The following is a 24,551-nucleotide window of genomic DNA, read 5'->3' on the forward strand; positions in this document are numbered from 1 at the left end:
CTGCTTCTCCAAGAGGTGTGACTTTGTCACCCATCTGATGTGTCCTGGCTGCCATCAGATGCAAGGACCCTGAACTAAGAGGGGCACTGTGGCACCCTGTAAACTGCAAAGGGTTGGTCACCACAACCAGAACCCTTGGCTAAGCGTACCCCAGACTGTCCTGCTCTGTGGTCCCCAGAGTTGCTTCAGCACTTGCACCCACTCACTGCCATCTCAGGCCAATGGCCTATCTAGGACTACTGAAAAGGAGAGTTTGAAAAACCAAAGTCCTTTTTCCCCCAAAATACTTTTTATTGTTGTGTTACATTTGTGTTTCCAATTGTGAATTTAAAAAATGCTTAGAAAGTGGTTACAAAACAGTGTGAACTGACACAAGGTGCGGACTCGCCTTCTCTGTACGACGATGCAGGGCCTGGCATCTGGGTCAGGTCAGCCAGCCTGGGCTCAGTTGGGCTTCTCACTCTCAGAATCTAGAAAACAAAACCAGCATAGCTCATTATAGGCCCTACATGGTCACACCAGGCCCTGGAAGGTGGAGCAGTGACTCCAAAGCAGATGTGTTCCTCAGGGGGCTAGCAGCCTTAACTGTCCCTGTGCAGATGGACCCGGCAGCCCCAGCCTGCTGGACACCTCTGCACTGAGCAAGTGCCCCAAACCAGATAGCGCCTCCCAGCACATCCAGCCTGAGTGGACAGGAAGCAACCTACCTCTGGATCCTTGGGCACAGCAACCCTGAGATGCCCCGGTCTTTGCCCAAAGCCAGCCCTGAGATGAGGCACCAAATGTAGCTGGGCAATCCCAATGTTCTGTGAGCAGAGGCACAAAGCCTGACTGCATCTCAGTAGGAGTGTAGGACTTGTAGACCTGGGCAGCCACCCCAGCTGGGTGGAATAGAAGGCACTGTGAGCCCTAGCCTGAGTGAATGCAGGGGCACAGGCCCCTGAGCATGAAGCCATCAAAGGCGTATGGCCAGGAACACATGCTGAGCTTCATGGGGTGGAGGTTGCAGAACAGGGGGCCATGAGGGAAACCTTTCCCAAACCCACACCTGAACCACGGCCCTGTGCCTATAGGACAAGAGAGTTCGTTCCATGACCTAGCCCCAAATCCTCCTCTCATGAGGCCCAGAGCCCGACACCTCCCCCTGCACTTCATCCACAGAGTCATGCAAACCTAGCTTTCTTGGGAACAGCCAACATGGACAGGGGTCAAAGGCACTGTTTAGCTGCCTACAAGGCTCACTTTGTTCACAGGGCAGAGCCCACCCCACATCTATATGCAGCTCAGGTTTGAAGAGGTTGAAAGCAGAGTGAACAGACCAACCCAGGCCCAGAGCCTGCAGAGGCTGGCCATCGTTGGGTCCCAGGGCACACCCGGTGGGCACTGTGTGCAACAGACTGGGTCCCACCTGACACCCTATACTTATCCCCTGGTCCTGACAGTTGAGTCCATCATACTTGGCTTCCACCAGGGAGATGGCACACACAGCCTGCTCACACAGCCAGCTCTCTTCCCCAATCCTCCTTATGAAGCTAGCTGGTTCAGCTTTTATGTGGACAAAGATGTTGTTCCACAGTATTTTCAAGCAAAAACGTTCATTTTTCTCTTTCATATATATAATATCTTGGGGATTCTGTGCCACTGACCATTCGTGTACAAGGCCAGAACTCCAAATCTCATATTGGTGCAGTCCAGGTGGGGTGAGTGTTGGAGGGGAGGGTGGCTTCCATTGCCCGCAGGAACCAGGCACACAAAACTCAACAAAGGACCAAGGGGCACATCACAGAGAAAGAAAACTCTGAGTACAGCATTATGTCCTGGCAAAAAATAATCACCCAGAAAATTCAATTCTAATGGAATTGATAAAATAATAAATTTAAACCAGAATAAGGTAGCCAGTTCTAGTGAGGTTCCAAAATACAGAATTCTGTAAGTCACAGTTGGTCAGTCCAATGAGCTGCCTCCCTGAAGGCAGTGAGCAATATCCTGGCCAACGAGGAGCAGGGCCTTTAGTTTCCTCTGGGGACTGTTTGGTGCCAGCATAAGAGAAGTCTTGCTGACATCTCGAGGGGAGGAACATCCTACCCTTAGTGGGGTAGCCATGGTGCCTGGAGAGCAGTCAGGGGGCCAGAGGTGGGTTGAACAGCCTGTGAGTATGCCACAGAGTGAGGTACAGGTGGCCACAGGCCTCAGTGTACATAATGGAAAAGAAAGGAGGACCAGAAGGATTGTGGGTGGGGCCCCAGAGCCAAAGGGGTGGTGCTGTCTCTGGAGGATGGTGGCCAGCTGTGAGACAGCAGACACACATCCTTAACTTCCCCACCTCACAGCAGCCCTGGCTGTCTTTGGGTCCTGAGGGCATGTCTGCTTACCTAGCACTTTCCAGCAGGTTCCACACAGCCAAACACAGCTACTGACGTTCCTTATTAAGAGACCAAATGCCGCTAGCAATGTATGGCCCCAGGAATCATGCAGCCCTATGTGTCCTGTTGACAGTGCCCACAGTGCTGCAGTTGAGGATGTATGTCCATCTGTTTGCTACCAGTAACAAAGAAGCCCAGGGAGACCTCCTTCTATGAACACAAAGCAGAGCTCCCCTGCCATTTGCAACTCTTCAATACTCAAGGTCACTAGTTCACTACTAAAAGTACCACTTACAGCAGAAAACTAAAGATCAGACTGTAGTTTCAGATTTATAAGCCATTTATATCTCTTTGCAACTTAAAATGGGAAATAAAGATATCAATGCACAAACCAGTTGTAAACGAACTACAGCTCTTCCAAAACACGAATTTTTAAACATTTTTTTCCATCAGAAACAGAAAAACTGAAATTCAAGGCACTGTAATGCTACAGGGGGATTACAATGTCCTAAACATTGATTCACGTATAGGAAGTGGATGCAAAGACTGAGTATAGGCCATGGGAACCTAAGAGGAAATAGGGTCTGCAGCAATAAAGGAAGCAAGGCCAGCTGTCACGCAGGCCCCTTTACTGGGCACCCTCAGGCAGGTGGGGCAGGACTAGGAGGCCAAACCATAGCCCAGCTACTCTGGGATACTCAATTCAGCTCATTCCATCTAGTAAGTAGTTAGACAGAACTACATAATCCACAGCCTGGGGCCTGGCATGCTGACCACAGATGGCCATAAGCATTCAGGGAGCACAGGCCCACCCGGTGTGTCCTAGTGGGGTTGCCAGGCAGGGTTTCAGCTCTCTGCCTGGGCTGCCCAGGGACCCCAGGAAACTGGAGCTAAGAGCAGGCTTCTGTACTGGCCTAGAGGCAGTGCAAAGGGTAGAGATGAGAGGCCAGAGAGGGCAATACCTGGTATGGGCAAAGGCAGGGCCAGGGCAGTTCCAGGAATGACTGTGGTAGGTAGAGGGCCGGGTGCCAGGGACAGACATGGTGTCCCCACTGCTGCTCGAGGTATGTTCACCTGTAAGACAAGAAGGTGAGGGCACATGTGGCTGTAATCACCTGGCCTCCCCCAATGGCCCCAAGGGGTCCATTTGATCAGGACACTCTCCATCCTCAAAAGAGAGTGTCCCAAGACCTGCCATGGGTCACCTTCTAACAGCTGACACCAGAGTGACAGTGTGGGACCAGGAAGCAGAGGTCCACCTATCCTCGCCCTCCACATTCCTTCAAAGACAGCACAGCAGCTGAGTCCTGTGAAGCAACTCTGCGGAACCTGCAGTCTACCCTGTGCTAATGTGAAGTGCCAAATGCATTCCCCTGAAGGCCCTCCTGCTCCCAGTCAAAATCCATGGACAAGATTTTGAACAAAATCCATGGCAAGGCAAGGCAAGGAATAGAGGCACAGACTGGGAAAAAAAGTAAAACCATCTTTATTTACAGATGACAAGATTGTATATGGAGAAAACCCAAAAGAATGAACAAATCAGTTTCTAGAACTAACAAACAAATTTAGCAAGATTGCAGGATACCAGGTACAGAACTCAACTGTATTTCTATATACTAACATACAACGGAATAATGAGAATTTTATTCTCATAAAATTTTTAAACAGTATAATTTATAACTGCATTCCAAAACATCTACTACCTAAGGATACATTTAATGAAATATGTGTAACACCTTTACTCTGAACACTATAAAACTTTGCTGAGAGAAAAAAAATCAAGTTCATGGGAACATTCAATACTATTAATACGTCAAATCTTACCCAGTTGATCAAAAACCCAGATATAATCCCAATCAAAATGCCAGCAGGGTATTCTGTAGAAATTAACAGGTTGTTTCTAAAACGTATATAGAAATATTAAGAACCTAAAAAAATCTAGAAATTCTTGAAGAAGATCAATGTTGGATGTCTTACACAATCAGATATTAAACTTTCTATAAAGCCACAGTGATTAAGAGGATGTTGTATTATCAAAGGATAAAAGAATGGCTCAATGGAACAAAACAGTGGTTTCAGAAATGGACCTACATGAATAGCCACTTGATGAATGTCTGAGGAAAGGAACATGCTGATAAAGACCAGAAATATATATATGGGGGGTGGGGGTGGGGTGGGAAAACTATCCCTACATGAAACCATACACAAAAGTTAATTTGAGGTGGCTTATAGGTCTGACTGCAATATCCCTAGTCTTGGAAGAGGCAAATGGTCCTTAAATAAAACGAGAATATTACCAAACAAATAAAATTTGATAAACTGGACCTCAATAAGATAAATATCTCTACCATTTCCCTTTCACTATTAAGAGAATAAAAAGTCAAGCCACAGATTGATAGAAAAGAATGCACGTACAAGTGGTCCCGAGCAGCTCAAACCCATGTTGTTCAGGGGTCAGCTGTGGTTCCGATCTGCAACTTGGGAGCCCGCGTGTGCAGAGGGCTGACTAGTGTAGGTTTTCAACTGCACAGGAGTGAGCACCTCTGACCCTGGGCTTATTCAAGGGCCAATTGCATATGGTGAAGAACATGTAGTGAATTTCAATAAATCAATAATAAAGGCATATTTCAACTCTTAAACAGTAAAGATCCCTGACCAGAGACTTTACACAAGATGGCTAAAAATGTGTAAAGTGCCCCAAAGCAAACAAAAACAGTAAGAAACCTTCTAGGCTTCAAATTCTCTTTACAAATACATTTTCAAATTCAACTTCCCACACACACCTTGTTCAAAATTCACAAGAACAGACAAGGCAATATGAGGTGAAACAGAAAATGGAAACTAAAATACTGTGTGAAGGAGAGATAAGATTGAGAATTTGGGCAGAGAGCTGGAAACTATAAAAAAAGATATAGCAGATGTGTGTATGTGGGTGAGGGGACAACAAATATGAAGTCTCCAACTGAAAAATATAATACCTGAAATTAAAATTTAATGCACAGATTTAATAGCAGTTTAGACACAAAGGAAAAGTTCTGTGAAATAAGATTTAAAGGAAATATCTGGAATAAAGTATCAAGAGACAAAAGAGGAGAAAAATATGTAAGAGACCAAGGACAGGGTAAGAGACCTCTCATGTGGACTGAAGTCTCAGGGGGAGGGGAGGGGAGGAGAGTGGAGCAGGAGCAGTATGGGAAGAGACAAAGAAAAAAAATCCAAATTTGATTGAAAAAAAAATCAACCCTGGAGTCACGAAGCCCTATGAAGTCTAGGCAAGACAAAAATTTATTTATATTCTTGGGTACCACATAATAAATCATCTGAAAATGAAACTATTAGAAGCCAGAAAAGAAGGATGTATTATCTTTAAAGGAACAACAACAAACAGATTGGTAGCTTACTTCCAACAAAAAGAAGGGCAACGGAATGAACATGCCAACACATGTAAATAACTGGTAACCTAGAATCCTATACCAATTGAAAACATCCTCCAAGAATGGTGATAAAACAATGATACTTTTAGACCAAACCTGAAAAAGCAGTCACTGGTACACAATTAAAGGACATTCTGAATGATTCCAAGTGGAAGATCAGAGGCAAGAAGAAATGAAATGTCACAATTGGCAAATATGCAAATGAATGAATACTGACTGTATAAAAAATGTGTTGTGGGATTGGAAGTCCATTTATAATTTAAAAAATAAGTGCCACAAGTAAAGTAAATGCAGGTAAAGTGTTTTATGGTCGTTGTAGTATCTAGAAAATGAGCAAGAAAAAACAGACCTTAATAATTTACATTAAATGTAAGGGAACGAAATCATTTAAAAACCAGAAAAAATGAAACAGACCCAAATTATGTGCTGTTTACATGAGACACATCTAAAACATAAGGATATAGAGAGGCTGAAAGTAAATAATGGAAAAGCATACACTATGCAAATGATAATCCAATATAACCTAGTATAGTTATAACAATTTTACGCAAAGTGGATTTAAGGGAAAAATTTACAACAGAGATACATGATAATGTTAAAAGTTCAACTCACAAGTCAGACATGGTAAATCTAAATTTGAATATAACTAATAACAGATTCAAAATGTATAAGGCAAAAATCAACAGAACTATAATAAGAAATATTCAAATCCACAACTGTAATGGTACATTTAAAAATTCTTCTTTTTTCTTTAAAGATTTTATTTATTTATTTTTAGAGAGGGAAGGAAGGGAGATAGAGAGAGAGAAACATCAATGTGCGGTTGCTGGGGGTTATGGCCTGCAACCCAGGCATGTACCCTGGCTGGGAATTGAACTTGCAACACTTTGGTTTGCAGCCCGCGCTCAATCCACTGAGCTACGCCAGCCAGGGCTAAAAATTCTTCTTTATAACTGACAAAATATGTACAAACACAGACAAACCCATTAAGAGTAGGCAAGAAACTTTGAAAAAACAACTAGAAACTTTCAGAACTAACTTTATCAGAACTCTAGAAAACAATTAATGGTTTATAGCAATCAAGTAGAAGAAAAAGGCAAATTTAAAAAATTTTAAAAAGTACTGTGGTATTTTCACTGGCTATTGGCCCACCCCTTCCCTGCCTTTACAGATGTCTTCAAGAAGGCAGCCTACATTCCCAGTGTGGTAGCCTGGCCCAGGGTTGTCAAGAGAACAGAGATCTTATTCACAAATTACTTTGTATGTCTGTCCTAATCTGTCTGGAAGCCACTTGAAGGATTGACAAGGGTTCACAAATTAGGACTGCCTGACCAAACCTGGAACTCTCTAAGGGCAGAAAGGTGTCTTGTATTGCTAAAACACCTTGTATGGCAATAAAAAAATCCACAGTTGCCTAGGGCCAAAGATTATGTTTGAGACGTACATAAACTGCCTAAAGCCAAGACAGAAAAGTCCTATGTACTGGGGGGATTTAATTTAGAAAGCCATGTGCATGCCCAGAGCAGGATACATATTCAGAAAAGATCTGAGAAGACCCTAAGTATTCACTATTAGTCTTGGTGGAAGCAAGAAGTACAGTCTTAGGCAAAGTAAGCTCCTGGTGTTCAAGAAAATCTGTCAAAACAATGGCTGAACACAAGCTAAGCCTTCAACAAACAAAACTGTCAAATACTAAGGAAAAAGAGAATTTGATTTCCAAAGTTATTTATAATATTCAAATGTCCAGTTTTCAAAAAAAAATCACAAATCATACAAACAATAAGGAAAGCATGACCCCACAACGGAAAAAAATAATGAACTGAAATGGACTTTGGACTTAATAAACAAAGACCTCAAACCAGTTGTCTTAAAATATGCTCAAAGAGCAAAAGGAGACAATGGGCAAACAGGAAACCTGGAAAGTGATAGATGAACAACATGAGAATATCGATGAAGAGACAGAAATTATAAAAGGAACAAAATGGAAATATTAGAGTTAAAATATAAAAGCTGAAATTTAAAGCTCCACTACAGGGGATCAACAGCAGATATGAGCAGGCAAAGTAAATAAATAGCAAACTTAAAATCATACAATTGAAATTACCGAGTCTGGGGAGCAGAAAAAAAAAGAATGAAAAAAGAGTACAGAGGGCTCTATGGGATACTGTTAAGTGGTCCAATTTATGCTTTATGGACATCTATGGGGGAGAAGAGAAAGAGATAGGGCAGAAGAAATACTTGAAGTACAGAAGAAAAAGGCTCTCAATCAAGAATTCTACATCTAATGAAATAATCATTCAAGAATGACGATCCAAGATGGCAGCAGAATAGGTAGAAGCTGGGACTACAACTAAATTATAGAATAATCATCCTGAATAACCAACTGAACACTAGCTACAGTGAAGCTTTATTTCTGAGAACGTATTTCAGAGAAGAAACCATGTCACCACAATGAGACTGGTAGGAAGTATGGAGGGGTGAGAGCTGGCTGAGCTCCCAAAGAGAACAGCTGAAGTTCCAGAAGGGCATTTCAGCGGCCAGGGGAGTCCCCCTGAGAATTGTAGGGTCTAAACCCCAACCTGAGCTCCCAGGACCAGAACTGGGAAAGGAAGTGAAATAACATCGCCTGTGAAAAGCAGTGGAGTGTCTGTTCACCAGGGAGATGGCTGGAGGTGCACAGAGCCTCTGCAAGAACCAACACACAAAACTTATTTGCAGCCACTTACCCTGGGCTCCTGAAGAGGAAGGGCAGAGTGTAATAGAGCCATGAGAGAAAAGTTTGCGGATGGTGGCACTGTGGAGAGAGCTGAGGGTCAGCCATCAGCATCCCTACGCTTGTTCATTCCCCATGCTGCAGATGCCATCTTTCTCAGGCACAGCCCTCTTCTCCATGCAGCATCAGCTGCAGGGAAGCAATAGCTGCACACACAGGAATCCCTCTAGCCCCACACTGTGGTGCTTAGCTGGGCTGCTGAGGAGCACAGCTGGAGACTATTTCAGTGTTTAAGCCTAACAGAAAGCCTACAGAGGAAGGCAGACCTCTGGGGGCTCTGAGACTTTAGCTGACCCTCCCCCAGAACTGGTGCTGGTAAAAGCCGGCCTTGATGTGTCACTTGTTTCTTTCTGCACACACCAAAGCCCAGCAGAGGGAGCCATAAGCTATATCTCGCTTATAGCTCCAAACATGTTGTCCAGCACCAACCACAGGCAGTTATTGACATAGGGCTGTACCAGTCTTTCCAGATCTAATACATAGAATCATACACAAAGAGGCAGCCAAAATGGGAAGACAAACAAACAAACAAACAAACAAAACTAGGCCCCACACAAAAGAAGAGAATTTTCCAGGTGAAGAACTAAATGAAATGGAGGCTGAAAATTTATCAGATAGAGAGCTTAGAGTAATGATTATAAGGATGCTCAACAGCATGAAAAAAGAGAAGCCAGAAGAAAGGACCAGTTGGAAATAAAGTATGCAACAACTGAAACAAATAATACACAGTGAGGAATAAACAGCAGGTTAAATGAAGCACAGGATTAAATCTGAGATTCAGATAACAAGGGAGAAAAAAACACCCAGGCAGAGCAGCAAAAAGAAAAAAGAATTTTAAAAGATGAGGAGAGTTTAAGAACCTTTGGACAACATGAAGCATAACAATATGCACACCAAAGAAATACCAGAAGGAGAAGAGAATGAGCAAGGGATTGAGAATCTATTTGAAGAAATAATGACTGAAAACTTCCCTAACTTGGTGAAGGAAAAAGATACACAATTCCGGGAAGTGCAGAGATCCCAAACAAGATGGACCTAAAGAGGCCCACACCAAAACACGTCATCATAAGAATAGCAAAGCTTAAAGACAAGGAGAGAATCTTAAAAGCTGCAAGAAAAAAGCAGTTAGTTATATATAAGGGAGCTTCCATTAGGCTATCATCTGATTTCTCAACATAACATTTCAGACTGGAATGGACTGGCGTGAAATATTCAAGATGATGAAAACCAAGGACTTACAACCAAGGCTATCATTTAAAATTGAGGACAAATAGTGAGCTTCCTAGAACCTCCCCCCACCCCAAAAGCTAAAGGAGTCTGCTACCACCAAACCAATATTACAACAAAGGTTAAAGGGCTTGCTTTAAGAAGAAGAAAAAAAAGACCCATATATATGCTGTCTCCAAGAGACCGACCTCAGAATGAAAAATATATAGTCCTAAAATACAGAGATGGAAAAAGATATTTCATGCAAATAGAAAAAGGGAAAAAAAGCTGGTGTAGCAATACTTATATCTGACAAAAGAGACTTAAAAACCAAGGCTATAGTAAGTGACAAAGACACTAAATATTGATAAAGGGAACAATCCAACAAGAGGATATAACCCTAGTAAACATTTATACAACTAACACAGGAGCACCTAAATATGTAAAGCAAATCTTGAGGGACATAAAAGGAGAGATTGACAGAAATACAGTAAAAGTAGGGGATTTTAACACCCCACTGATGTCAATGGATAAATCTTCCTGACAAAAAATTAACAGGGGCAGTTACCTTAAATGACACACGAGATCAAATGAATTTAATTGATATTTACAGAGCATTTCATCCCAAAGCAGCAGAATACACATTCTTTTCAAGTGCACATGGAACATTTTCTAGGATAGACTTCATGTTAGGACACAAAACCAATCTTAATAAATTTAAAATGACTGAAATCATATCCTCTCTGACCATAATGCTATGAAACTAGAAATCAATCATGAGAAAACTGGAAAAATACACAATGATGTGTAAGCTAATTAACATATTAAACAATGAATGGATTAATAACAACATCAAGAAAGAAATCAAAGATACCTTGCAACAAAGAGAATGAGAACAAAACACCCAAAACTTATGGGACACAGAGAAAGCAGTCCTAAGAGGGAAATTCATAGCATTACAGGACTACCTCAAGAAAGAAAAATTTTAGATAAAAAATCTAACATTACACTTACAAAATTTGAAAAAGAACAACAAACAACAAAGTAGTGAATAGAAGAAAGGAAATAATAAGATCAGAGCAGAAATAAATGAAATAGTTTTAAAAAACAATACAAGATATCAATGCAACCAAGATCTAGTACTTTGAAAAGAGAAACAAGATCAACAAACATTTAACCAGATTCATCAAGGAAAAAAGAGAGGGACCCAAATAAATAAAATTAGAAATTAAAGAGGAGGTATAACAACTGACATCAAAAAATACCAAAGACTGTAAGAAGATATCATAAAACTACTATATGGCAACAAATCGGACAAGCTGGATAAATTCCTGCAAACATACTATCTTCCAAAACTAAATCAGGAAGAATCAGATAATCTGAATAGACAGATTACACCTAGTGGAATTGAAAGAGTAATCACAAAACTCCCAACAAACAAATGCCGTAGACCAGTGGGCTTCACAGGTGAATTTTACCAAACATTCCTAGGAGAACTAATACCTGTCCTTGTGAACTGAGTCCAAAAATATTCAAATGGAGGGAAGACACCCAAGCTCACTTTACAAGGCCAGCATTGTCCTAATTCCAAAATCAGATAAAGACATTACAGGCTGGCATGTTAAGAGAAAGGAGGCCTCCCCCCCACCACCTGCAGAGGAGAGCAGCAGGGCTCAGGGAGTCAGGAATCCCCAGAAAGACTTAACTCACTGGGGGAGTTGTACTACCCTGAAGAGACTTTGAGAGTGCCTAGCACCCAGGACAGCAAAGAGCAGGAAGGTGGTGTGTGAGTTGCCTGTGAATGGTGCACCTCAAGGACAGCACAACTGGTGGACTGAAGGTGCAGACCTGGTGCAGAAGGGCACTGGGGGCCCAGCAGTGAACCGAGGAACTGAGTTGCAGATGGGGCAACTGTGAAGACTGCAGCCCATACCTTGCCCCCATCTACGATAACCACAGGAAGAAAGAAAAGTGAAACCCAAACTCTCCCTCAGCCTGCTGCAGCCAGGAAGACCAGCAGAATTCACTCGGAATGCTTAAAGCCAGCAGGGGGCTTCCCCCCAACCCCACCCCACCCCTGCCTTTCCTTTTATTCCTCCCTCCACAAGTGAGACAATTAAGACCTGGAGCTGAGAAAGGATCTGAGTCAGACCCAAAGAGGCATAATCCCAACAACTAAGAAACTGAGACAAACTTCACTTTGTTATTCCAAAGAACTTGCAAGTTATTGTTTATTTGTATTATTATTAGTTTTTCATTATTTTTAATTCTTTTATTTTAAGAGTATTTTAAAATTTCATTTCTTTCTGTTTAGTTTTCTTCGTTTAGAATGTTTAATTGCATTATTTGACTGGTTTTCCTTGTTGTCTCTTTCATAGTGTATTTTTAATTTTCCTTATTTTATTTCACTTGTGTTCCAATATCATATTACTCTATGTCATGTACTTCTTATTCTTGTTATTCAGATCACATAGATTCTGTCATATGATCATGATTCCAGTATTATTATAAATAATTGTTGTTCCATACAATTGCAAATACTACACAGCAACCTTCCTGGATTTTAGCCAAGCTCACTGCCTTCCAGAACTTTATTATTGTTGTAGTTAACTTTATTCTCTTGCACGCTATGCCTACTTTCTATCCTTTACTCTCACTGTATCTCATAATCTGACCTCACACAAGCTAACTGTTTTCTGGATTCAACTCACAATCTTTCCTCCAAGAAGACTCTTTTTCCAACCTTTCTATAAAGTGCCTAGTTGGGTGAAATATCTGGGTTAACACTATACGTATCCAAAGGATCTCCTATCTCTTCTTTATGTGCTGGTACTTTAAATCCCATAGAATACACTCCTGCTGTCTTAATCCATTTTGCCTTCCCCCTCCAACTGATCACATAAAAGACTAGGTGGGAGCTGTGAACACTAGTATACCTGCTAGAAGAGAGAAACCCCCAACAAAGCAACCACCAACAGACCTTCCTTTATTAAGGAAGATGATGAAGGAGTGAGTGGAAGCCACAGTAACCTCCACCCAGGACGAATCTGGAAGTACAACTAAATGGTAGAGAAATTACCCAAAACAAACAACAACAGCTAGAGAGAAGCCTCAAAAACTTGCCCTGACTCGTGTGGCTCAGTGGTTGAGTGTTGGTCTGTGAATCAAAGGGTGACTGGTTCGATTCCCAGTCAGGGCACGTGCCTGGGTTGCAGGCTAGGTCCCCAGGAGGGGGCGTGAGAGGCAACCACATATTGATGTTTCTCTCCCTCTCTTTCTCCCAGCCTTCCTTTCTCAAGAAAAATAAATAAAGATAGTGAAACAAACAAACAAACCTCAGATGGACAAGAGAACCAGCTTCAATATAACCTGTCAACACCTGCATAACAACCGCATACAAGATGTGGTGGGTGGAGTGACCCTCAGTTAACCACATAGAGGGATGGACTCACCAAAGAAAGACCCAACAACAATCAACCCAAATACATCCAGAGAGCCAAGATAAATGACAGCCCAAGACCAGCAAGGTCAGGAGATCAAGGAGACGGCAACACTGAATACCACAGGTATCCTACCATAGAAGTTCACACCACAAATATAGGGAGGCAGAACAGATGAATTTAAGAAGCAAAGGCTAACAAGAAGAGCCTCACAAATAATGGGAAGACAAATAAACAAACCCCAAATGAAAGGAAAAGAGGAAACCTCAGAAAGAATGCTAAATGAAATAGAGGCAAGTCAACTATTAGACACTGAGTTAAAAGCAATGTTTATCAGCAAGCTCAATGAGCTCACAGAGAATTACCAAAACTACAGGGAAACTACAATGAACTCACTACTAACTGTATCAACGTGAAAAAAGGAATAGATACTATCAACAAGGGCCAAGAGGAAATGGAGAATACAATTTCTGAATTGAAGAACACTGTAGAAGGAATCAAAAGAAGGCTAGATGAAACAAAGGATCAAGTCAGCAAGCTGGAGGACAAGGTAGAAAAAAACACCCAGAAAGAGCAAGAAAAGGAAAAAAGACTGAGAAAGAACAAAGAGGTGTTAAGAGAACTGCAAGACAACATGAAGCGTAATAATATCTGTATAACAGGGATACCAGAAGGAGAAGAGGAACAAGGGATAGAAAATATGTTTGAAAAAGTAATGATGGAAAACTTCCCTAATCTGATGAGGAAAAAAGTCACACAAATCCAGGAAACAGAGAGAGTCCCAATCAAGAGGAATCCAAAGAGGCCCACTCCAAGACATATCATAATTAAATTGGCAAAATTCCAAGACGAAGAGAGATTTTTAAAAGCAGCAAGGGAGAAAGAGGAAGTAACATACAAGGGAGCCCCAATAAGGCTAGCAACTGACTTCTCAATGGAAATGCTCCAAGCTGGAAAAGATTGGCAAGAAATATTCCAAACAATGGAAACCAAAGCCCTGCAACCAAGACTCCTCTATCTAGCAATGTTCCCAATTAAAATGGAAGGCCAAATAAGGTGTTTCCCAGATAAAAGAAGCCTCAAAGAATATACCTCCTCCAAACCAGTTCTGCAAGAGTTACTAAAGGGTCTGCTTTAAGAAAAGGGAAAAAAACTGTGAGAGACAGAGGAACACAGATACGAAAAAGTGGAAATGTTTAAGTACCTATCAATAATAACCTTAAAAGTAAATCGATTAAATGCTTCAATTAAAAGACACAGAGCAGGTGAATGTATAAGAAATCATCACCCACACATGTGCTGCCTACAAGAGACCAATCTCAGGACAAAAGATCTACACAGACTGAAAGTGAAGGGCTGGAAACAAATTTTCCAAGCAAATGGGCAGAAAAAAAAAAGCCGGGTTAGCAATACTCATATCAGACAAAATAGACTTCAGAAAAAGGGTCATAAATTCAGACCCGGAAGGTCACTTCAAGGTCACTGAAGGGAAGAATCCATCAAGAAGACATAAATATTATAAAAATATATGCACCCAACATAGAAGCACCCAAATACATAAAGAAAATCTTGGAGGACTTCAAGAAGGATATTGACAGCAACACAATAAAAGTAGGGGACTTTAATACTCCAAGGATTGTAAAAATCCTTACAATTGTCAAAAATTGTAAGGATTGTCAAAAATGGTTAGATCTTCCACACAAAATATCAACAAAGCTATTGTAGCATTGAACAATATCCTAGATCAAATGCACCTGACTAATATATAGAGAGCCTTTCCTCCCAAAGAAGCAAAATACACATTTTTTTTAAATGCACATGGAATATTTCCAAAGATAGACCACATGACAGGACACAAACCAAGCTTCAAAAAATTCAAGAAAATTGAAATCATTTCAAGCATTTTCTCTGACCACAAGGGACCAAAACTAGAAACCAAACCCAAGAGAAAAAACTCAAAAACACTCAAACTCATGGAGATTGAATAGCATTCAATTAAATAATGAATGAGTCAAGAATGAGATTAAGGAAGAAATGAAAAGCTTTTGGAAACAAATGAAAATCAACCCACAACAAACCAAAAGTTATGGGACACAGTGAAGGAAGTCCTGAGAGGGAAGTTCATAGTGATACAGGCCTACCTAAAAAAGACAGAAACATTTCAAATAAATGACCTAACCCTACACCTACAACAACAAAGACAATCCAGGGAAAGTAGAAGGAAGGAAATAACCAAGATCAGAGAAGAATTAAATGATATATAGAGACTAAAAGCACAATTCTAAGGATCAATGAATCCAGGGGCTAGTTCTTTGAAAAGATATATAAAATTGGCAAGCATTTAAGTAGACTCATCAAGAAAGAAAGAGATGATCCAAATAAACACAATCAGAAATGAAAGAATCACAAATTAAAACCGATACCACAGAAATACAAAGGATTGTAAGAAATTATTATGAAGAACTATATGCCAAGAAATTTGAAAACCTAGGTGAAATAGACAGATTTCTAGAAAAATATAATCTTCCAAAATTCAATGAAGAAGCAGAAAGCCTGAACAGACCAATAACAGCAGATGAAATTGAAACAGTAATCAAAAAACTCCAGACACAAAAAAGCCCTGGCCTAGAGATTTCACAGGAGAATTTTACAAAGCACTAAGGAGGACCTCATCCTTCACAGACTTCCAAAAAATCCAAGAAGACAGAAGACTCCCAAACTCTTTTTATGAAGCCAGCATCATCCTAATCCCCAAACCAAATAAATACATAACGAGAAAGAACACTTCAGGCCAATATCACTGATTAACACAAATGCTAAAATCCTCAACAAAATATTGGCAAACCACATCAAGCAATACATTAAAAAGATCATGACCAAGTGGGATTCATCCCAGGGATGCAAGGATGGTACAATATTTGCAAATCAATAAATGTAATACATCACATAAACAAAAGGAAAGACAAAAACCACATGATCATATCAATGGCTGCAGAAAAAGCATTTGATAAGGTACAGCACCCATTTATGATAAAAACACTCACCAAAGTGGGAATAGAGGGAGCATTCCTCAACATAACAAAAGCCATATATGAAAGATCTACAAGCCAACATCATACTCAATGGGCAAAAACTAAAAGCTTTCCCACTAAGATTAGGAACTAGACAAGGATGTCCACCTTCACTGCTCCTATTCAACATAGTATTAGAGTCCTAGCCATAGCAATCAGACCAGGAACAGAAATAAAAGCCATCCAAATTCAAAAGGGGGAAGCAAAACTGTCACTGTTTGCAGATGACATGATAGTGTACATAGAAAATCCTACAGACTTCACCAAAAAACTACTTGACCTAATAAGTGAGTTTGGCAAAACAGTGGGATACAAAGTCAATATTCAGAAATCAAAGGCATTTTAGTCCCCCAACAATAAAATATCAGAAACAGAAGTCGGTAAAAATATAGTAACAAGAAAAATCAAGTACCTAGGATTAAGTACCTAGTAACTAAGGGGGTAAAAGACCTGCAGTCTGAAAACTACACAACATTGAAGAACGAAATTAAGGAAGACACAAACAAGCGGAAGCATGTACCATGCTCTCAAATTGGGAGAATTAACATCATCAAAATGTCCAATTACCCAAAGCAATTTACAGATTCAATGCAATCCCTTTTAAAGTACCAGTGACATATTTCAAAGATATAGAACAAATATTTCAAAAATTCACATGAAACCACAAATGACCCTGAATAGCTACAGCAATTTTGAGAAAGAACAAAGTAGGAGGGATCACAATATCTGATATCAAATGGTATTACAAGGCCACTGGTAATCAAAACAGCCTGGTACTGGTACAAGAACAGATACCTAGAGCAATGGACAGAATAGAGAGCCCAGAAATAAACCCAAGTCTCTATGGTCAATTAATATTTGACAAAGAGGGCAGAAGTATAAAATGGGGTAAAATGGCCTCTTTAAAAAATGGTGTTGGGATATCTGGACAACTATATGCAAAAAAAGAGAAACTTGATCACCAACTTACACCATACACAAAATAAATTCAAGATGGATAAAAGACTTAAATATAAAAGTCATAGAGAGAAACATTGGCAGGAATCTCAGACATTCCAGGCAGCAATATCTTCACTGATAGATCCCTTAAAGCAAGGGATACAAAGGAAAGAATAAACAAATGGGACCTCATCAAATTAAAAAGCTTCTTCACAGCTAAATAAAACATCATTAAAATGAAAAGAGAACCAACTGTATGGGAAAACGTATTTGCCAATGATACTTTGGACAGGGGTTTGATCTCCAAAATATATAAAGAACTCACATGACTCCACTCCAGGAAGACAAACAACCCAATTTAAAAAATTGGGCAAAAGACCTGATCAGACACTTCTCCAAGGAGGACATCAGAGGGCCCAGAGACATATGAAAGGATGCTCAGCATCATTAGCTATCAGAGAGATGCAAATTGAAACCACAATGAGACACCACTTCACACCAGTGAGAACGGTCATCATAAACAAATCAACAAGCAAGTGTTGAAGAGGTTGTGTAGAAAAGGTAACCCTAGTTCACTGTTGGTGGGAATGCAGACTGGTGCAACCACTGTGGAAAACAGTATGGAATTTCCTCAGAAAACTAACAATGGAACTGCCTTTTGATCTGTCAATTCCACTGCTAGGATTATATTCTAAGAACACCGAAACATCAATACAGAAGAACCTATGCACCTCAATGTTCATAGCAGCACAATTCACAACAGCCAAGTGCTGGAAGCAACCTCAGTGCCCACCAGTAAATGAATGGATCAAAAAACTATGGTACATTTACATTATGGGACACTATGTAGCAGAAGGAAAGAAAGAAGGAGCTCCTACCCTTTTTAACAGCATGGATGGAACTGGAGAGCATTATGTTAAATGAAATAAGCCATATGATGAGGGACAAATACCATATTATTTCACTTTTAAGTGGAACCTAATCAACAAAACAAAGACGGAAGCAAAATATAACCAGAGATATTGAAATGAAGAACAATCTGACAGTAACCAGAGGGGAGGTGGGAGGGAATAATGGAGGGGAAGGTGGGAAGCGTTTTCAGGAACAACTATAAAGGACACACGAGCAAAACCAGGGCGGGTGGGTAGAAGCAAGGGAGGGAGATGGGGATGGCTAGGGTATGGAGGGTAGTGGTGGGGGGTAAATGTAGACAACTGTACTGGAACAACAATAAAATAATTTAAAAAATAAAAATAAAAAAAGGAGACTACAAAAAGGAAATTATATGCCAATATACCTGAAGAACAGAAATGCTAAAATCCGCAACAAAATATTAGTGAAATAAATACAGCAATACATCAAAAACACCATACACCATGATCAAGTGGGATTTATTCCAGAGATGCAAGGTTGGTACAGGATTCACAGATGAATAAATGTGATATACCACATAAACAAAATGAAGAAAAATCACATGATGATATAAATAAAAGCAGAAAAGCATTTGATAAAATCCAACATCTGTTAATGATAAAAACTCTCCACAATGTGTGAATTAAGGGAACATACCCAAATATAATAAGGGCCATATACAACAAACCCACTGTGAACATCATACTCAGTGGGCAAAAACTACAAGTGGTCTCACTTTTGCTCTCTTACTAAATATAGTACTGGAGGACCTAGCCACAGCAATCAGACAAGAAGAAGAAATAAAAGGTAGCCAAATTGGAAAGGAGAAGCAAAACTGTCATTATTTGCAGATGACATGCAAAGAGAATCCCAAAAGGAATATCAGAAATTACTAGAACTGGTAAACGAATTCAGTAAAGTAGCAGGATACAAAATTAGTATCTCGAAATCAGTTGCATTTTTATATTCCAATAATTAACTATCAGAGAGGGAAATTAAGAAAACAATCCCATTCACAATTGCTCCAAAAAGAATAAAATACCTAGGAATAAAACTAACCAATGATGTAAAAATCTATACTCAAAAAATTTTGAGACACTGAAGAAAGAAACTGAAGAAGATACAAATAAGTGGAAGCATATACCATGTTCATGGATAGGAAGAATTTATATCATTAAAATGTCCATACTACCCAAAGCAATCTTAGATCCAATGCAATTCCTATCAAGATACCAATGATGTATTTCACAGAACTAGACCAATATTTCAAAAATTTATATGGAACCACAAAAGACCCTAAACAGCAACAGTGATTGTGAGAAAGAAGAACAAAGTTGGCTGACTCATGCTACCTAATATCAAACTGTATTATAAGGCCATAATAATCAAAACAGCATGGGCCCTGACTGATATGGCTCAGTGGATTGAGCTCCAGCCTGCAAACCAAAGGGTCACCAGTTCAATTCCCAGTCTGGGGCACTTGCCTGGGTTGTGGGAAAGGTCCTTGGTTGGGGGTGTGTGAGAGGCAACTGCACACTGATGTTTCTCTCCCTTTCTTTCTCTCTCCCTTCCCCTCTCTAAAAATAAATAAACAAATCTTTTAAAAAATGTTACTGGCACAAAAACAGACACATAGATCAATGGACAGAACAGACAACCCAGAAATAAATCCACACACTTAAAGTCAATTAATATTTGACAGAGGAAGCAAGCATATACAATGGGCTAAAGATAGTTTATTCAATAAATGGTGTTGGGAAAAGTGGACAGATTCATACAGAAAAATGAAACTAGATGCCCTTTTATGCCACACAGAATAATAAATTAAAAATGGATTAAAATCTTAAATGTTAAACCCCAAATCATAAAAATCCTAGGAGAAAACATAGACAGTAAAATCTCGGACACTGTTTATAGCAATATTTTTTCTGATATATCCCCTCAGGAAACCACAATGAGATATCACCTCACACTTGTCAGAATGGGTGTCATCAATGAATCAACAAAAACAAGTGCTGGCAAGGATGTGAAGAAAGGGGAATAGTTTTGTACTGCTGGTGGGAATGCAGACTGGTGCAGCCACTGTGGAAAGCAGTATGGAGTTTCCTCAGAAAATTAAAAATGGAACTTCCTTATGACTGAGTGATTCCACTTCTGGGAATTTATTTGAAATAACCTGAGACAGTAGTTTAAAAGAATATAAGCACCCCTATGTTCATTGCAGCATTATTTACAATAGCCAAGATTTCGAAGTAGCCCAAGTGTCCTCAGTAGATAAGTGGATAAAACAACTATGCTACATTTACACAATAGAATACTCAGTCATCAAAAAGAAGAATATTTTACCCTTTGTGACAGCATGGATGGATCTGGAGAACATTATACTAAGTGAAATATGCAAGTCAGAGAAAAAGAAATACCATATTTCACTCATATGTGGAATCTAATGAATGAACTGAACTAACAAGCAAAACAGAGACAGACTCAGAGAGCAGGGTGACAGCTCTGGGTGGGACGCAGTTAGTGAGTGGAGGGATCAAGCAAAAGGGAACAGGACTCTTGGACATGGTCAACAGTGTGGTGATTGCAGGAAGGGGTGTGGGTGGATGTGGAAGAGGGTATAAGGTGAATAAATGGTAATGAAAAAATTACCATTTAAAATGGTATTGAAAAATTACAACAAAAAATTTTAAAAAGAATTTAAGACTCTTTAAAATTTTTAAAGAGAAATTAAGACTCTTGGGTAAACAAAAACTAAAAGAGGTTTTTACTAAAAGATAGGCCCTCAGGAAACGCTAAAGGGGGTCCTCAGGCTAAAATGAAAAGATAATAAGCAGTAAGAGCCACATGAAGAAATAAAGAAGATAAATAAAGAAGATAACTGAATAGGTAAATATATTATACTTTTGGTTTTAATTCTTTGTTTCTCATATGTAATTTAAAAGTCAAAGGCAAATAATAATTATAAATCTATGCTACTGAGCACATATTCAAAAATTCAATCTGACAAAACAATATAAAGGCAGCAGGATGGAGATGAATAGGAGCAGAGGGTTTACATATTATTGGAAACAGTTATTATTCAAAACAGGTTGTCACAAATTTAAGATGTTAATTCTAATCTCCAAGGTAACCCATATACACATAGAAAAGTGAAGAAAAAGGAATCAAAATTATACAGTAGAAAAAAAAGTCAAATATTTTTTAAAATGATAATGAAGAATTGAGGAATAAAAATCTATAAGATGTAGAAAACATAGTTAGATGGCAGAAATCCTTTCCTATCTATAATTTCTTCAAATATAAGTGAATTAAACTCTCTAATTAATAAACAGAAATTGGCAGAATGAATAAAGTTTGGTTGATCTATACACTTATCTGTAAGATACTCCTTTTAGATACAAAGACACAAACAGGTAGAAAATGAAAGGATGCAGAAAGAGAGCTGGGTGGCTATTTTATTATCAGACAAAATAGATTTTGAGTCAAAAAAGATTACAAGAGACAAAGAAAAACAGTGTATATTGATAAAAGGTTTGACCCATCAAGGTATATAAATTTATATGCAGCTAACAACAGAGCTCCAACTTATATGATACAGAGAGAAAACTAAAGAGAAAAATAGACAATTCTACACTAACAGTGGCAGACTTCAATACATCACTCTCAATTAAGAATAAAACAACCAGACAGATCAATAAGGAAGGAGAGGGCCTGAACATTACCATAAGTCAATTAACCCTAATAACTTCACAAAATATTCCAACCTACCTCAGCAAAATTTACTTTCTCTTCATGACCACATGGAACATTCTCCAGAATAGGCCTTACTTTAGGCCATAAAACAAGTCACATTCTAAAAGTTTAAAATCATACAAAGTGTCTTTTATAACATAATGAATGAAATTAGAAATAAGTAACAAAAAGAAAACTACTACAAGATTTACATACATACAAAATGAAACAACACACTTTAACCAAAGGGTCAAAGAAGTAATTACAAGGAAATTAGAAAATACTATGGGACAAATGAAAAAGAAAAGATAACACATCTATATTTATGAGATAAAGAAGTTCTTGGAAATTTGTAGCTGTAAATGCCTATACTGAAAAAGAAGAAATATGGAAAGAGTTAGACTTCTGGCCAAGATGGAGGTGTAGGCAGATACATTTTGCCTCCTTGCACAGCCAAAAGAAGGATGACAATAAATTTAAAATAAAAAATAACCAAAACTGCCAGAAAATTAAACTGCATGGAAGTCTGACAACCAAGGAGATAAAGAAACATTCATCCAGACTGTTAGGAGCGGTGGAGATGGGCAGCCAGGGAAGAAAGGACTCACGGCGAGGCAGTGGTTGGAGGCCCCGGCAGCTGGATGACCAGGGAAGGTGGTGGCTAGTGGAGCCAGGGGTCCCACATTTGTGAGCAGATGAACTGGGAGGAACAACTGGAGAGCAAGACAGATCACACAACTCAGGATCCCAGTGTGGGGTTGGAATAAAACCTCAAAACCTATGACTGAAAAATCCTGTGAGGGTTACAGCAATGGGAGTAGCTCCTAGCCTCACAGGAGAGTTCACAGGAGAGACCCAAGGGTCCTAGAACATACACAAACCCCTCTACCATGCGATCAGCACCAGAAGGGCCCAATTTGCTTGTGGGTAGCATGGGAAGTGACTGAAAGTCGACTCGGAGCTCATCAAGTGGCATTGTCCCCTCTCTGACCCGTCCCCCACATACAGTGCCACAACACAGCAACCTGGGTTGCCCTGCCCTGGCAAATAGTTAAGGCTCCACTTCTTATTATGTAACAGGCATGCCCTGACCAAAAAAAAAAAAATATATGGCCCAAATGAAAGAACAGATCAAAACTCCAAAAACAGAACTAAGCAATGAAGAGACAGCCAACCTATCAGATGTAGAGTTCAAAACACTAGTAATCAGGATGCTCACAGAAATGGTTGAGTATAGTTGCAAAATGGAGGAAAAAGTGAAGGCTGTGAAAAGCAAAATAAAGGAAAATGTACAGGGAATCAACAGTTATGCGAAGGAAACTGGGACTCAAATCAATGGTTTGGAGCAGAAGAAAGAAACATTCAACCAGAACAGAAAGAAGAAACAGGAATTCAAAAAAATGAGAGGCTTAGGAACCTCTGGGACAACTTTAAATGTTCCTACATCCCAATCAGAGGGGTGCCAGAAGGAGAAGAGGAAGATCAAGAAACTGAAAACATTTGAAAAAATAATGAAGGAGAACTTCCCCAATCTGGCAAAGGAAATAGACTTCGAGGAGGTATAGGAAGCTCAGAGTCCCAAAGAAGTTGGACCCAAGGAAGCACACACCAAGGCACATCATAATTACATTACTCAAGATTCAGGAGGAGGAGAGAATCTTAAAAGCAGCAGGACAAAAGGAGACAGTTACCTACAAAGGAGTTCCCATTAGACTATCAGCTGATTTCTCAAAAGAAATCTTACAGGCAAGAAGGGGCTGGAAAGAAGTATTCAAAGTCATGAAAGGCAAGGGCCTACATCTAAGATGACTCTATCCAGCAAAGCTACCAATTAGAATGGAAGGGTAGATAAAGTGCTTCCCAGATAAGGTCAAGTTAAAGCAGTTCATCATCACCAAGCACTTATGATATGAAATGTTAAAGGGACTTACCTAAGAAAAAGAAGATGATCAAAACTATGAATAGTAAAATGACAACAAACTCACAACTATCAACAAATGAACGTAAAACAAAACCAAAAACAAACTAAGCAAACAACTAGAATAGGAACAGAATCATAGAAGTGGAGATCATAAGGAGGGTTATCAGCGGGGACAGGGAGAGGGAAGAGTGGGGGAAAAGGTAGAGGGAATAAGAAGCACAAATGGTAGGTACTGAACAGGGGGATGTTAAGAATAGCACAGGAAATGGAGAGGTCAAAGAACTTATATGTATGACGCACAGACACTAAGGTAGGGAATGCTGGTGGGAGGGGGTGCATGGAAAAGGGGAATAATGGGGAGAAAAATATGGACAGCTGTAATAGCATAATCAATAAAATATATTAAAAGAATAAAATGAATAAAAAGAAGAAAGATCTTTAATCAATAATCCTAACTGTATACCATGACAAAAATAAAGGACAGAAAAATAATAGAAAAAAATCAATGAAAGCAAATTAGTTCTTTGAAAAGATGAACAAATTGACAAAGTTTTAGCTACCAAACTGGAAAACTTTCATGAAATAGAAAAATTTCTTAAACATACTGACTAGCAGAACTGACTCAAGAAAAAACAGAAAATCTGAAGAGACTTATAACAATAGTGAAATTGAATCAGTAATCAAAAACCTCTCAATAAAGAAAAACCCAAAACCAATTTACTTCACTAGTGAATTTTATCAACATTTAGAAAAGAAA

The 24,551-nt window shown here is 39.5% G+C and overlaps 1 protein-coding gene across 12 annotated transcripts in view; it reads right to left on the reverse strand.

Moving 5' to 3' along the window:
• Positions 1-282: 282 nt before the first annotated feature.
• WNK2 (WNK lysine deficient protein kinase 2) overlaps positions 283-24,551 on the reverse strand; it is a 132,241-nt gene continuing 107,972 nt past the window's right edge. For all 12 annotated transcript variants that reach the window (XM_045833832.1, XM_045833830.1, XM_045833835.1 and 9 more), the window contains 2 exons: positions 3,326-3,437; positions 283-470 (listed from right to left, as the gene is read on the reverse strand). In XM_045833832.1, coding sequence (XP_045689788.1) covers positions 445-470; positions 3,326-3,437 — 138 coding nt within the window. In that variant the 3' untranslated portion in view covers positions 283-444. The remainder of the gene's footprint in view (positions 471-3,325; positions 3,438-24,551) is intronic.

The sequence above is a fragment of the Phyllostomus hastatus genome, unplaced genomic scaffold (genome assembly GCF_019186645.2).
Source record: "Phyllostomus hastatus isolate PE091 unplaced genomic scaffold, TTU_PhHast_1.1 phas_contig_195, whole genome shotgun sequence".
NCBI lineage: Eukaryota > Metazoa > Chordata > Mammalia > Chiroptera > Phyllostomidae > Phyllostomus > Phyllostomus hastatus.